The sequence below is a fragment of the Larimichthys crocea genome, chromosome XIII (assembly GCF_000972845.2).
Source record: "Larimichthys crocea isolate SSNF chromosome XIII, L_crocea_2.0, whole genome shotgun sequence".
Lineage (NCBI taxonomy): Eukaryota > Metazoa > Chordata > Actinopteri > Sciaenidae > Larimichthys > Larimichthys crocea.
In genome coordinates this window covers 29537226-29554177 of record NC_040023.1, presented here as the reverse complement: position 1 = coordinate 29554177, position 16952 = coordinate 29537226, and the positions used below count along the sequence as shown (strand labels likewise).

The window sequence follows — 16952 nt, the reverse complement described above, 5'->3', positions numbered from 1 at the left end:
TTTTCATTTCAAAAATAACCTACGACTCCTATATCAAAGTAAACAGATATTTTACCCCTTTAAAAATATATATATTTGAAGCGTATGAGCCTCATAAATAATTTACCTTCATCAACAGGGAACACCAAAGTCCCTCTCGATGGTCTTAATAATAATAATAAATGATGATGTATTCTTATATGATAAGACATTATTGATTCTGGGGGCAAATATAAAAGCTACCCAACAGTGTTTAAAGTTGTCATTAGCTCCACTTTTGCCAGCTGCAACATTAAAACGTATGTTAATACATCAATAATTAGAAATATGATATATATGATCCTGAAATGGGCAATTCTGCATAATGAGTACTTTTATCTTTGGTACTTTATTTTAATTCTAATTGAATATTTTCTAGTTTTGCTTCGACATTCCAACTAAACCACGGGGTTAAAATAATATGAAACAGGTGAGCTAACATGCAGAAGAAGAAAAAAAGAGGACGGATAATGTTGTTGCGTCACATAAAGCGACTGTGAGAGAGAAACACACTCTCTCACGCCTCTGTCTTCCTCATCTGTTTGCTCCGTGTGGTTATCTTATCTTATTTGTTCAGTTTCGTAAAAGGGTAAGAAAGACATTAGTCACTAACCACAGGTGCTTTGGAAAACATGTCACAATAAATGAATTAGTTAGAAGTTGACTTGACAAAACCCCCTTTTCAGCATGCGAGTGAATCAGTAACACAGCCAGGACTGAGGTCAACTTAGGGTCAAACAGCGTCAAACACCATCAGGAGGAACACAATAGGAATGAACATATAGCCATCAGATGTTAATTATACAATGGATTACACTTTAATAATGCAGATCTCCAACAGAATGTGATGAAAAAAATAAAGGTACAATGTTGTGTCATTTTATTTAACCCCTTCTGTGTATTGGCATTACTCAGATGTGCTCTTATGTTATAAATGTTCAGTGTTTTGTATTTTTCTTCCCTTCTCTTGTTTTTCTCTTGACATCCAGTCATATTGTTACTGTATTTTCACTGTGGTGTACTCTGACAGAATTTACAAGACATATTTTCCATTTTATGTTGTATATGGACAATGGGGCAGAAACAAACTGGGGAAGACTGAAGAAGCAGTCCTGGCAAAACAAGAAATAAAGACAGCATGAATAGTATTTTAAGTTTTTGTGTATCACTTCCCCTGACTTCATTAAGCATATTTTAGTACATATATTCACAGGGTTTGTTACAATATGTTGACAATCGTTGATGAACAAATACAGATAAAGTCACCAAGTTTTTTTCAACACAATTGTTCAACTCCTTGCTTTGCAGATTTTGGTGATCCAGTGTATTTTACCATGAAAGGTTCCTTTCACGTGTGATAAAGATAGTCAATTTCAAAGTTAATCAAAAAGCATCAGCAGTCCCAGGTTTAGTATCACTGCAAAGAGTCCACTGAGCTGCACAGCCTCTGATCCAGAGAGAGGAATACCTGCATAAGTGTAAAGATGACAGGACAAATAAAGCCATTAGACTAGATTTAACATGTGACATACGTGATAATAGACCCAAGAGCAAATGCTCAACAGTTATCAGTACCTTTAACTTCTACCATCTTGGTGGCCTCAGCAGAGCGTCCAGCTGCAGCATTTTCTGCAACGCAGCTGAAGTTTTGGAAAGTACCGGGTATGGAAGGGGTCCACTTGAGCTCATTTTCATGGATTGATAAGTAGGGTCCAATGGGGAAACCCCACCTGAAATGCCATATGACTGTACAGTCCACATTTAAGGTACAGCTCGTCAAGCAGGTGAATTTACTCTGTCTGCCAGTAAACACAGTGTCAGGTCCGACGATAGAGACGTTCCATCGATCAACTATGAAAGATTAGAAAGTTCAGTCCAGTTTGTGAATATAAATTCATCTGCCTTGCTTCCTTAAACTATTCTTCACTTCATGAATACTTACAGCTAAGTAGGTAGCCCAGGCTGAAAACTCTTGTATGTTGTCCTGTAGCCACATTCGTCTCACACTGGTAGAATCCAGCATCAGAGGGCAGCAGTGAGTCAAAGTGAAGTGAGGTGTTCTGCAGCAGATGCATATCTTCACGAAGAGTCACTTTCTGTCCATCTTTGTACCAGACCACCTGCTTCACCTGGTTCACCTGGTGTGACGATAATGTAGCATCATCGCAGACCAGATCCAGTGACTGGCTGAGAGTTGGAACAGTGTTTGGTGGACTGATTTGCGCAGACAATTGATCTGCAACAAAAGACACACATCCGAGATAAATATTTTTAAATTAGGTGCCATTCAAATTTTACTTCTTCGGCAGATAATAATGGATTCAGTAAATTGTTGACACATTTTCAGACCCTTTACTTATACATAAGTGAAATGTACTCATTAAAGTTAAATTCCTTGTTCTGCAGAAAAATGGCTCCTGTGACTGACAAATTATATGACATTAGCAGATTGTTATTATGCATCAATGCACAACTGGAGGTAGTTTAAACTGATTTATATACTGTTAGGTATTTTAATCCAGTGCCAATCTGTGGATCCCCACAAAGGGCTGCAAGAAACCTTTGATGCGTTGTAGGATGATTAGTTTGAGAAGGAAACTGATAAATCAGTACTCATTTTGTGCACTTTGGATGAGAAAGTTCAGAGGAGGCACAGTGTTTTTAAGGGGTCAAGGACCAAAAAGGTTGGAAACTAACATGTAACCAGCTGTCAAATGAATATAGTGGAGTAGTAAATTAGCATTAATGTACCTCAAAATTGAGCTGGTGCTGTACTTACTCTTAACCTCTACAATGGAGGTCACAGTTCTGGAGTCTCCTGTTTCTGGATTTAACACATTACACTGTAATTCCACTGTATTGTCCAGTCCATCTGGTGTCCATATAAGTTTGCTCCCATTGACTGTGCGGCCCAGAAAGGACCAGGTGTAGATGCAGTTTGGTAAGCACGAAGAAGAACAGGTGAAAGTGGTACTGAAACCAGCTGTCACCTTAGCTGCCCAGGTAATCTGCTCCCGGGCCTCCAAACCTGGTGCACCTGAGAGAGGAAGAGCCAGTATGCCTGCATCAGATGATGGACATCATTCTGTCTTTTCAACATAAATAATGACATAACATACAAAAGGTTCTTGTTTGGGTTAACAATCATGATGCATCAGATTCTGTTTTTTAGGAAAGCTCTCTCCTGTTTAATATAAGCCACATTAACATGCACATTCCTGATTTCTAACCCATTCTAACACATTTTCTGCCACTTCTCTTGTCATTGTTCAACTTACTAACAAACAGAAAAGAGGTGCAGCATATGAAAAAAGGCTGCAGGTTAGGATAGAAAAGGCAAATTTTGTAGCGCACTCTGGGTTTTATAGAGAGCTATAGAGATTCATTGTATCCTTGCAGGAAGAAAACAAAAGATCTCTGTCTGAGCACTGGAGCTGGAGCATTGTACGTCATGCAAATTTGCATGAACCAAATGTGGTTAGCACTGAGGTAAACATAGGTAGTACATGCTATATACTCACATGTATGCTATATTACTCACATGTAAATAAATAAATATATATATATATTTATTTATTTATTTACATGTGAGTAAAAGGCTATTTCATAAGCCTTGCTAAAAAAAACACAAAAGTAAAAATATCACTGTGTCCAGGCTACAAGGTAAACTTTCAGACTTTCAGACTTTCAGTCTGACCTTGCTTGAGTGCAGACGCTTCACTCTTTTGCTCTCTGCTTTACTGTTTTTTCTATTATTGTAATCCTTTCCTTTTGCAAACAATTTTTTTGAAAAGCGGATCCTGGATACCTATATCACTGGGAGTTTAGTTACCGAAGACTGCCACTTTTATTTGAATCTGTTTTATTTTGTGAGCGTGGCCTATCAGCAGCACAAGCCTGCACTATCGTGACTGGGACTGAGGAGCTCAGCTAACAAAAGCTAATTAGCAGCAAGATGCCTCCCTTTTCCACGGATGATTACCACAAACTGCTCCAGAAGATAGCAGTACTGGAAACTAAAATTCATCGGCTCGAAGTGAACGTGGAGGTAAATGGACAATGTGGGAATGAAACCACTCTGCCAATGTCCCAAACTAGTGAGAAAAAGCACAAACAGTCTTATGTAAAACTCATCGGTCAGTGAATGAAGTGCTCTTACCCATCAGTGCCACCAGCAAAACACAGTAAAGATTCTTCCAGTCAGGTGTCATAGTAATGTCTCTCATGGCTGCCTCCACACTTGGTTTAAACAAGAGTTAGAGGCTGAAAAACCTTTTACAAACAGATTACTCATTTCAGCCACTCACAGATTGCACAACATAATATTGTGCAACAACAGAATTTACATGATGATGAAATCAACCTGTGAAGAAAGGAAGTTCCCATGAACCACGACAGGAAATGTGTAACTTCAGTTGAAATGTAAAAAAAAAAAAATGATTGCAAATCAAGAAAAACAGTCACGTAGTATCAGTGTGAAACTGCACAATTGCTCTGGAGTGTTGCATAAAGCATAAAGACACAAGGTGGCGTTGCCTCACAGGAATCATTACTTCCTTCCTCTTTGGAAATAACTTACCGAAAATGGCCTGAATCGTTTTACTACAGTACAACAACCTTTCCTTTGTGCCTCATGCTTGTTCATGTAATAATAAACCAGCTTTTCAGATCTGTTCCTTAAATCATTATAATGTTTTCCTCTTTTCTCTGATCACTAAAGTATGATTTTACCTAGGTAGATGAACTGTGAACTAGAATGTGAAGTATACATAAGAAATCATCCTGTTGTATCAATGTTTCTTTCAACAAGCCATGATGAGTTTCTATTGCATTGAAAGTTTATTATCATTTATGACGTATGACTCATTTTCTTCCCAGCTGTCACACCAGTCAATAAATACCGTGTTCAAACAGGTGTGGCTGTCTGGGTGAAAAATGTTTTATTGGCAAAAAAAATGCAAAACAGTACATGTTGATGTGTGATTTAATCTGTTGAAGACAATATTAGGACTTTTAAGAGTCTTTCTTTCATCTTGATTAAAACATTAAAGAATGGAAAAAGCCATAATTTATGACTTTCGATCACTCACACCCACCATGTGGTTTTAGTGCCCTGTAATTTGAGCCGACTGTGTTGCTGTGAGGACATTAGGTTGGCACAGCAACGTATTCAGTCACATTGAACTTTGAATTTATTGCTGTAATTCAAACACAGTGTTATTCCTGGGGATATATTCTTTTGCATATTGCCTACAACTTCCTCCTCCCATCCTCTTTTTCTTATGATGATGATTATCATCATTTACCTAGATATCTTTTTAGTTTCTCTTTCTTTTCTTTTCGTTTAAATGTACACGTAAGAAAGCATGAAAGGAACGTTTACCAGCTTGATTATCTCTATTTTTAAAACAATTTTAATGACACAGTAATTGTCTATATAAAACTGATTACATAATTACTCTGACTACCCTGCAATGTTGTAGAAAACAGATTCACTGAACCTCTCCTTGCATTTATGGTTCCCTATTGACCTTTGTACATAACATTAAATATAATTATTAAAAGAAACCACTGTGATGTGTGTGTGTTTATGCACAAATGTTATTAAAGTGAGATATATGCAATGCGACAAATGTCCAAATATTGAAAATAAGATATTTTATTCTTCTGAACAAGCAGTCAAATTATTACATTTGCAATATTTCCTACCTGAGTGTTACATTCAGTGCATTCTTTCTTTGGTCAAACATGAATCACACTCATCATTCATTTAACATTCACTTAGGTGTTAAAAAAAGAAAAAGGTGATCAGAGGTTGATGGTAGATAAATCATGGTACAACACAACTGTGTGGAAAACACATAGGAAGTCTGATCTCTACAAACGAGTAACCAATGGGGGATGGGAAACCGCTGGTGTTAGGAGACTTCTCTTTATCTTATTTGTTCTTAACCAGTCATTGTTTTAAAAAGAAGAAATGAGTAAAACAGAAGTCTGATTAAACAAAATGTTCTGTATATGTTTTACAACCTTGCTGGTTAATGATTTAACTAAGGATAATGGCACTGATCTACCTGAGTTAATATGAAGCCTGGCTCATGACAAATAGCTAAAATATGCTGTTTAAACATTTACAGAGAAAGAAACCTGTCACTTGACATACATCTGTTGTTTCAAGTGATATCAGATACAATTCATCCATTTTACATCATCAACTATGATCAATACTTTTCAAATATTATTTATAATAATGCATCAAATGACTATGTGAAAACAACGTGACAATGCGAAATAAGCTGCTCATAGTTATACAGTACAGACAATTATAAGCTGAATCTGCAGCTCCCCTCAGCTTGCGTGAGAGAGCTTTTAGCACTTAGTTTTACTGCTTTGGTTTACTCTCACTACCTGTTCCACAGTAAGCAGCAGTCACAGTTACCAACTAGCACATACATGGTGCACATAGAGGAGGATTTAGCAGCCAAAGAGCTAACCCCAGTTTGTACCTTTCATGTAGGCTACAAGTATAGAGGAAAGGTTTTTCTAAAAGACGACTGACTGACTGGTGATATTTCAAAAACCCATAAAGTAATTTTTTAAATATTTACCACTGTTCTGACTGAAACACAATCCTTAAAAACTCTACTAATCATCTTTCATCAGTATTAAGGATTTTCATTCAGTATTTTTCAGTCCACATACCTTCAAGAACAACAAGTGTTCAAATGTTGTTTGTTTATAATCTTTTAGAAAAAAAAATGCCGGTTACCTCTATGATCCAAATGAGGGCTAATACATGAGAAGCACAAACTGGAATTACAAAATATTTCCCTCAGGAGTTAGTAGAGACCAAACAAGAGTAAAAGAAGGTAAATAATGGCTTTACATTCATCAGGTGACCAGAAACATGACTCCAAATGGTTAATATGGCTCTGTTCACACTTCAGGTCAAGTTCCGGTCTCTGTATTCAAACACATCAAAATAGGATCTGTCTTTTTTTGTATTTAAACGTTCTGCCATGGAGGTCTGATTAGCTCAGGAGCTCAGTGTAAATAGGCTTTAATTTGTACTGTAGCTAAACATTATTCCTACTGCTAACCAACTGCATATAATTTAATGTATTAAAGTAGCGAACATGCTGCATCCAAGTGCTTCACTTGATAAGGATTAAAAGACAGACGATTTTTCTTTTTGTTAGTTGTCAAATGTTATGTTTAAACTAAATGTGATCTTGATTTAATCCTCACTTAGTCCTATACTAACATCAAATATAATTACTTTATTATTTATGCAGAAAAGCATATGATATGTCAAATTAAAGCCTCTTTTAAAATATCAGAACATAAAAACATAATGCATCTAATGCCCTGGAGTAATGAAACGATATATATACAGTATATACATACAACAATATAGAGAACATTATAAATGCAGGGAGTGTTTGTGGCAGTTTGATTCTATTTCACAAAGGTGATACTTTCACCTTTGTGAAAGTTTTTTCCTGTTGGCACAAAGAAAGCACCTTATCAACTTACAGACACTTACAATAAACCTGTACTGAGTTACTCTGATTATGCCTAGGGGAAACAAGATCATGTCACAGTTTCCGCATGCCTGTTGGAGGAACTTTAAGACTTTATGCTTTTATTGTACCTGTAGATGTCTATCAGTTTACCATTGGACAAGTCATGGTGGTTCTTTGAACATTGGCTTTTATTTTTGAATCTATTTCCTCTCTGGTTCAAACAGAACTGGAGACAAATCCCTTCTTTACTGCTCATTTTTGGATGCTAGCATTTTTGAATATTGTACCTGCAGTCCTCCTTTTTGTGGGATTATAAAGTTTAACTTTATCATTGTGTAATTAAATCACAAAAATTCATTACTGTAATGACAAAAGCTTAAATTTGACACAAGTGAATGGTAAATTAAATATAGTTAAATACTTTTTTTTCTTTTTTTAAGACGTAAAATAAATATGAAAATTATTGCCTAACTGACAAGGTGCAAACTAGAATCTCAAATGAAATCAGTCAGACATGACACCACATCAGTGTTAAGCATTAAGGCTGAAGCAAACCACTGAATCACATACAGAGAATATTTCCACTCATTCTTGTTTGCTTTTCGTTGACGTTGCACAAACAAATAAATGGGAATAGGAAAGCTATTATATGTATGCAAACATGTTGGGTAGCATTGTGCCTTCTGACCTCAGTTATGGCAATAACTGTCATGAAATGGTTGATTATTAACCACTGTTAAAGTGACTTTGACTGAGTAAACTTAAGACCAAATTAGTCATCTATAAGGCACTGAAAGGGAAGCGTATGTTTCTCAAACCACATATCATCTGCTCCTGGCCTCCAGTCTATGTTGACCGGATGATCCATCATATCTAATGCGGTCAGTTCTTGCGAACCTGAGCATAAACTTGTGTGCCAGTAGGCTGAGGAGCTAGCCTCTTTGATTGTTGCATGTAGGCATTGTAGGTAGGAGGGGAGGATCCTGCAGCACGGCCGCTGTTCATGCGGACCTCAGCGTATTGTGATGACATGTCATTCTGTGTCCCCACCTGAACTCTCCCACCCTCTTTGTTCTGGAAGAACCTGATATCTGCGTAGTTCACGTCCTAGAAAAGAAAAGAAAAGAAAAGAAAAAAAAAGAAAAGAAAAGAAAAGAAAAGAAAAGAAAAGAAAAGAAAAGAAAAGAAAGAAATATGAAAGACAAAAAGAAAAGAAAAGACAAGAAAAGGACAGAGACAAATATATTAAATAACAGTTTTTATTTCAAATCCAGGGAATAATCACCTAAAATTCTGTAAACCTGAATTTACAATTATGCCACGTTGGATAAAATATTAGCAGTTAAAAAAAATATCTGATTTATAATTCCCAACACAAGCACAACTATAAACAAGACAAGCTATATCAGACTGTTATGTAGGGTTAAAACACATATACACTTCTTCTTGTGTATCTAACGTGTCTATTGAATATCTTCTTCGTGGTCCAAAGTCTTGTGTTCAGCACAAACAGTCTATCAAACCAAAGACTGGATAATAATGTATTATAGCAAACTATAAAAGATATGAAGGGTAAGATAAGATAAGTTAAACCTTTACTTTACCAAGCAAGAAAATTCAGTTGTTATGCACGCACCTTAAGATGTGCATGTTTAGGATTTAAGATTTTAACATCATGTATTTTCATGAAAATTCTGCTAACAATGTATTTCATGATTTACTCATTTACCATTACTCAGATGTTAGTAATGTTAGCATTGGATATTGGTTTGTGTGAACTGCAAAATGGTAACATCTATTGTTGTAAGGACTGGGAATCATTCAATATATCCTCATTTATATACACCTTCCAACTTATTGTTCACAGATGTCTCCTGACTGATGATTCGATCATCATCGTATTCATATCAATTTATCTGAGCAACATGGGCAAACATTTAGGCATTAGCAGCTTGGCATGTAAACATGTTGAATTCCTGCATAACCTGATTTCTCTCCCTTCTTAAGCACACTGATGACTCTTACCTGATTTCCTGAGTACGCTGTGTTGTCCTGGCCTGCACGTCCTTTAAATCATGAGAAATAAAAAATGCTTAGTAGAATCTAACCAAAGGAGTAGATAATAACTGTATGAACGGACAAACTTACCTGTTATGGTGGCAGTGTTTCTATCAATGGGGGTTTTTGCCATTTTTCTGTTTAGAGAGATAATGAGTATGTAAATTAGACATGCATTAAGATAATAATCCTAATTACAGCAGTATGTCAGCATGTATACTTACTGTAATCAGGTAGGCAGTTTACATTAAGCTGCCTGTGATTAAATTAGATCAATTTCGATGAGCATATTTGTTGTGTCACCATGTGAAAAGCTAAAAAAAATTAAGCCCTTCTGATTTCATATTGTTACTACTTCATTAACAATAAACCAATGAATGAGAAGAAAGAATGAGAAGAGAACCTTTCAAACAGGGTTATGTACAATAAAGGCTCCGAAAGTGATAAAAAGTTAGTTTTAACTCTAAAAAAAAAGTTAAAGTTTGAAATTGTACAGTGTGAAGCTCACTACTATCATGTAAAAAGGAGTGCTAGTGCAGGTCCCTCATTCCAACAGCTGTCAGACTTTTTAACACCATAATGACTTTTTGACTTCCTGACTTCTAAATATTTCTCATTAATGCATAATGTCTTATCCACCTTGTGTATACGAGCTGCTTATCTGCTTGATCTTATCTTGTCCTATCTAATATAAATACCTAAAAAGATTTAAGTCTATTGTATTGTGACACTAGCCAAAACAGCACATAGACAAGTGACCTTTTGCGGAACATCAACCTTTTGGAGACTGATGTTCAACAAACAAAAGTTTTATTGTCACATCAAACTGATTCTAGTTCCACATTTTTGATCTCTCCTGTGTTTTAATAAAACTCCCTCATGCCTGAATAACCCTCATGTTCACGCCAATTTCTATCACCTTCCTGCCACTTCCCCATTAGCCTCATATAAAGTATGCTTTCAACCTAGTGTTCCAGCCATCATCTCTGCCTGCATGAATCCCTCCTTGCATTTCATTTCTGCCCCTGTGCCTGCTCCCTGAGTGAATAAGTTTGCCTATCCTCCTTTCTTGTCTGGTATTGACTTTTGCCTGTTTCTGACCACGACTAAAACAGAACACGAGAGTGATTTTGAGGTCCACACCTGAGCAGTCCCATTTATCATAATTGTGATTGATGCACATTAATAAAAAATGTCTTAAACCTTAAAGTTACTTACTTTTTTCTATAAATGTAGTACCCTCCTCCACCAGCAGCCGCTCCACAGACGACCAAACATGCGATTACTATTCCAGCAATGCAGCCAGGTGAACAGACCAGTGCTGTTTTTTCTGGCATGGCTTAAATAAAAAAAAGGAAATAAGAACCGAATTGTTTACAAGATTTTGCAAAAAGTAACTGTTTCATCATATCTGTGGATACGAAGCATATAACAATTTCAGACCTAATGTGATATCACAGTTGGCCACTTTGTCAGTCTGTTTTCTAGATCAATGCTGATGCAGTATTGCTGCTTTAGCAAAAACACTGTCATAGATTTTAGCTGAAGAGGAACTCCCAGGTTTTACACATCTGCCTATTTACAGGTCTGGGAGAATATGACTGCTATATACTCCTACTACTACATGAAATTGCCTCAAGCATCTAAATTAACTGCTACTAGCAACAAATCCAAGTTTCTGACTGAACTTTTGATAAGTGATGGTCATGTTTAAAATCATTGTCCATTGTGAGTCCCTCAGTGTTGAACTGTAAAATTGAAAGTTTTACTTCTGGTACTTAAATTACTTAGATAAATTATTTATTATGGATTAATATTCATTAGCTTACATTTAAACTTAAATATAGTTTTGGATTTCAAGCAATCAGTGTCTCATGAGTTTTAAATATATCTGCCACTATTCTTCAAATTGTCAAATTTATAATACTGTGGGTTGATCACAATATCCAATAACAACAACATCTACAATAAACACTATTTTGGTACCTGTTACAGTCAGTCCATGCTCTGCTGATGATGTTTTCTCAGTTATGATATTCCTGGCTTCACAGGTGTATTTGCCACTGTCAGAAAGTTTAGTGATGACTTTAGTGAACACAGCAGATTTGTGTATCTCTGTCCCATTCAGTGTCCAGGTGTAATTTGCAGCTGGTGTGGACTCAGCAGAGCAGATTAATGTTAAGGTCTGATTAAGACGTATCTCACTTGGACCTTCAATTTGAACCTTTTCTGGCCCATCTGAAAAGCAGACAGTAAAAATATAAAGCACAAATTATGAAACACAAAAAGTTTTGAACAGTGAATGTAGACTGTACAGTTTGTTACCTACAGTTAACAGTCATGATGTTAGACTGTACAGTTTGTTACCTACAGTTAACAGTCATGATGTATTTAGTTGTATTGCTGCTGACAGGGTTGCTGATTTCACAGGAATATTCTCCATCGTCTGTTCTCTTTAGAGGTTGGAAGGACAGCACTCTGTTGTTGTCGTAAAATTTAATGTGGTCAGGCAGCACACTTGAGTCACCCTTCTTCCACTTTCTGTTAACGACAGAGCCAGCAGCCTCACAGGTTAAGTTGACAGGCATCTCCTCAATCGGCTGAGTTGATGATGATGTGACAGAAGCACCTGATATTCTCTCTGTTGGGCAAAACATAAAAACAGAGACAAAAGTAATCAGGTTACTGAGGGTTGATTGAGTAAATCATTTTTGTTATTTATTTATAGTAGCACATGAACCTGATACTTACAGTTTAGAACAAGTGGAGAATCTAACATAACAGGACAATCACACACTGAATAATAAACAAGAAGACTAGTTCATCAAAACCACAAAGTCAAACACTTGTTCCTTTTTTTGTTTTTACTTTATTTTATTTATGTGATATTTTTTTTTATTATAAAACAAATCTAGTTGCTGTATAAATGCTGTGAAAAAATCAAACGCATAATCCACGGAAACTGTGCTTTTTTACGAAACGTCTGAGGTTTTGTAAGGTTGTGATGTAACAACTACACAGTCACCACCCTCAGCCACAGCCCCAGCATGGACCCACTGGCCAATCAGAAGAGAGGCTCATTATTATTAATGAGACAAAATGCCAAACACTCCTTCTAAACTAAAGCTCCAGAGTAAAGAGTTGGAGAGGAGATGCCAAACAGTGTAGTGTTGGACAGGTAGTGTACAGCTGCCTGCTGCTGGAAATAATGCAATAAGAGAACAGTCAAGCTGCGGACTGGAAACCAAAAAATGCCAATACAACTCCAACTTACCCAGTACAGACACAAGTGATGGCTGAGAAGTTTCATATCTCAGAGTTTTGTTGTTAAATGCCTGACAGCTGTAGTTTCCACTGTAATTTATCTGAATGTTCACCAGTATGAGCTCTGGTCCAGTAACAGACAGCTTGTCTGCATTCAGAAACCAGTATAACAGTGCAGAGGGTCGGGAGACAGCTGAGCAGGACAGGGTGATGTTTGATCCTTCCTCAAAGTATTCTTTTAACGGATATTTTGTCAAATTAATATTTTCTGGGCCATCTATAGTGTGCAGCATATAAGGAATAAAAAAAAGAAAAGAAAAATCACCAAAAGTAATACGAGCAGCTTGAAAAAAATTCACCATGACATGTAAACACAGCTCTATAACTTTGAAACTGAAAAATTCTACTTCAGAGCTGCATGCATATCTTGCAAGATAAGAAGAAGGCACATGTACGTTAGTAACTCACAGCTGATGGAGAGGTTAACTGGGCCACTGGTGCCATTACTGACAGGGTTGGACACATGACATATGAATGGTCCCTGGTCATAGCGGGTCACATTGACTATAGTGAGATTGGAGTTTCCATCAGTGAGCTGAACTCTGTCACTGGCTGTAACCTCAGAGCTGCTGTTCAACCAGAGGAAAGAGAGAGAGGATCCAGAGGAGGAGCAGGACAGACGGACAGAGCTGTTGAACTCCACCAAGTCTGTGTTATTGACAGTTATCACTGGGGTGGAGACTCGCTCTATGGATGAAAACCAACATTTCTTTTAATAGTTGCCACCACATAACAAAGGGAATGTAGTTTATTATAGGAAAGTAAAATCGCATCTTGTAGTGAATCCTACACATTCAGGACTGACGGACAGAGCTGTTGAACTCTACCAAGTCTGTGGTGTCTGAAGTTACGACCACTTTGGCAACACGTAGTGTGGGTGAAAAACACATTGGTTTTATACTTGCCACGTTTATAGCCAAAGAAAGGGAATAGAGAAAAATCCCATTTTAATGATAGTATGATGAGTAATAATGACTTGACGTTCAGGGTTTGCTCTTGGTTTGCTGAAACACATGAAGTCATGAGAACGTGGACTTGAGACTTGACTATTGAGAGTTGATGACCTTAAGACTGTCACCACGATATTAAATTTAAGACAGCACAGTACATAAACCAGGCAGGAAGAGCTCAGCTGTCCGAACCACTCTGCATGTTTAATTTTTATATGTTATATGATGATTACTGCTGTGCAATGTTAACTGTTGCTGACCTTAAAAGACTATTTTCCTGAATTAGTCACAGCCGCATTCACAGTATGAACACAAGAGTTGTGCTTGCAATGACTGAATGATTGTATGTAACATTGATTGTTGTCAATTTGTGCAATAGTTATATTTGCTTGCTTTGCTTTCACCAACTTTTGCTATGCAAAATGCACATGGCATGTAGCTTGACTTATTGTAAAGCACTATAACAACTAGAATATTATATACATTAATAACATTATACGTCACCAAGACAACTTCTGTACAATGCAATGTAATAAAAAAGGCTTGTGAAAACACTTTCTACATTAGACTGACTGTATAAACAAACAAACAAGAAAGCAAAGCAAGGTCATTCCTTACTAAGCTGTGACAATAATCTAAACACTGTCTGATGTTTGTGTGCAGATGTTGTCAGATAAAATACTGAACATATAGGTTAATAACTCACCGTAGATGGAGAGGAGTATTGGCTCACTGGAAGCAGAGCTTACAGAGTTGGACACATTACATATGAATGGTCCCTGGTCATTGCGAGTCACATTGACTATAGTGAGAGTGGAGTTTCCATCAGTGAGCTGAACTCTGTCACTGGCTGTAACCTCAGAGCTGCTGTTCAACCAGAGGAAAGAGGGAGAGGATCCAGAGGAGGAGCAGGACAGACGGACAGAGTCTTTGAATTCCTCCAAGTCTGTGTTACTGACAGTTGCCACCACATTGGAGACTGGCTCTGTTGGTTTATATAAACAACAAAATAATTCAAAGTCATAAATTGGATAAAAATATTGCACAAATCAATTTCTCTGAATTTTCTACCTTGTTTCTGTAGCAAAACAAGCACCACAAACAAATGCACTGATTCTGTGTCAAACACAACTAAACAGTCTATTAAACAGTCTCTTAACAAAACCCTCAACATCCATGATGGACATTTGGGACTTGGTATAGACCTCATCTCTGTGTGTCAATCAAAGTCAGGTTTTATTGACATGATAAAGATATCGTCTAAGAAAAAGAGAACAGAGCTTTTGAACTCCAGAAAGTCTATGCTGCTGACAGTTACCACCAGATGGAAGACTGTGGCTCTGTGGGAGAAAAACAAAATAGTTTTGTACTTGCCACCACCTGAAAACACTTAATGAAAACATTAGTGTTTGCTGCTACTCTTTAAATTTTTACATTAGCTTCTGCCACTACAAAAAAGCAACATTTTCTTACCTATTATTCAATGACGACACACTGATCAAAAAGGTAATTTAGGGCTTTCACAAAATGCTTTGCATGTCACTGAGAAATTCAGTTTTTGTTGATGTTGTGTCAAATTGACATCGATTTAACTCTGTGGTACTTTTAGGCTTACCTTCTGGTGGCTGCTCTTTTAATCAATGTTAGATATTAACTAATTAATTAATATTAAGCAACAATGGAGTTTAACACCGCTAGAAAGTGTGACCTTAAATCTTCAATCAGTATCGCTATGATCTAACAAGAATAAAATATGTACAACTAGACAGGTGTAGCTAAGAAACTGAAATTCAGAGTAAGCGTTTTAAAAAGAAAAAAAGGTTCATGGCAGCACTTAGAATTTCTACTATTAAAAATGTTATGTTGTAGTTATGATGCAGTTATTGGACTTCATTATCAGTGAAGAACTATCCAAAAAATACCTAATGAACTGATTTGAGTGGAAAAGTTTATCCTTGACTTTGGAAACAGTATTTTAAAAACAGAATGTTTACTTAATTACCTTTTTTCTCAGCTTTCAACCACATCTCAGACTTATCCTTTTTATGTGTCATGTAGCCAGCAGTCATTGAGATAACTTAGTCGCCATCATATGACCAAAGCATTAAAGGGGGATTTCTAACCTCTCTTCAAACAGCATATATGATGATTTAAGACAGCCGCCTGTCATCTCCTGTGATGTTAACTAAGCAAATTTCACCTGGTGGTGAGGGCCATGAGATACAGTTAAAAAACTCCAGAAAATATAAGTGTGTGCTAACATTCTTTCAATTCTTTGCCAAAGTATAATTGTTGAATTTGTAAAAGTTCAGAACATTTGAATGAATTCAAATATCTTCAGGAAGCTGAAAACATGATCTTAAACCGTAAATATCTTGTCATACAGTGAATATTCATTATTAAATGTGCAACATGTTTGGAAACAAACCTTGTTAGTTATTATTTATAACGAGTTTAACACTAAAAACCTCAGCTAATTTGTGTCAATGACATTCACTTTGTTGGTGTGATTTGATCAAATTTGCTTTACAATGCTGGAAGAATAAACATACAACTCCACAATATTCAACAGATTTTGATTTTAATATTGATCTTGGTTATTGGATTGCCTCAGTATATTTGCCTCGTTGTTTGTAACCCTGTATGTGTCAGGGATCCGGTTGAACAGTCTGTTTTGATGAGGAAGGTTTCTAACTGAACATTGTAGTTTTACCACACATCGCGTCAATAACATCCGCCGTCGCATCATGATACGTCACGTAGTGTAACGCTGGTTACTCTTACGCATTAACTATAAACTTGACTTTTACAGGCTGTGGGTCAGCCAAACAAGGACCACTTCCTCTGTGTAACATGAATACTTTAATGTCCGTCTCAACCATAGGACAACTGAACACCGACCAACATGTGACAGAGCATATCACTGCGCCAATTTCTTGCTCAACTGCTATGAATAATCTCCATTCAGCGCTGAAAGAGATGAAACATGTAAAATATTTACTCACCAAGAACCTCCAGTCTGATGTTCCCAGTCATTTGTGGTTTTCCCTGTGGTTCAATGGAAACTCTGTATACT

At 36.7% G+C, this 16952-nt stretch overlaps 2 protein-coding genes across 3 annotated transcripts; both read right to left on the bottom strand.

Moving 5' to 3' along the window:
* Positions 1–813: 813 nt before the first annotated feature.
* On the bottom strand, positions 814–4327 carry LOC104922263 (B-cell receptor CD22-like). The gene is made up of 5 exons (XM_010735048.3): positions 4178–4327; positions 2798–3055; positions 1961–2254; positions 1594–1869; positions 814–1486 (listed from the first exon to the last, which is right to left on the bottom strand). The coding sequence occupies exons 1-5, from the start codon at positions 4242–4244 to the stop codon at positions 1398–1400; spliced, it is 984 nt and encodes a 327-aa protein (XP_010733350.3). The 5' UTR covers positions 4245–4327; the 3' UTR covers positions 814–1397.
* Positions 4328–5659: 1332 nt separating this feature from the next.
* LOC104922262 (carcinoembryonic antigen-related cell adhesion molecule 5) lies at positions 5660–16946 on the bottom strand. 2 transcript variants are annotated; one of them, XM_027286744.1, is made up of 10 exons: positions 16882–16946; positions 14583–14861; positions 13335–13613; positions 12877–13143; positions 11974–12243; positions 11589–11840; positions 10821–10941; positions 9693–9739; positions 9570–9610; positions 5660–8651 (listed from the first exon to the last, which is right to left on the bottom strand). In XM_027286744.1, exons 1-10 carry the CDS (start codon positions 16910–16912, stop codon positions 8427–8429), a joined length of 1812 nt encoding a protein of 603 aa, XP_027142545.1. In that variant the 5' UTR covers positions 16913–16946; the 3' UTR covers positions 5660–8426. The 2 variants fall into 2 exon arrangements, with proteins under 2 accessions (XP_027142545.1, XP_027142546.1); XM_027286745.1 differs by lacking the exons at positions 12877–13143; positions 13335–13613.
* Positions 16947–16952: the final 6 nt, after the last annotated feature.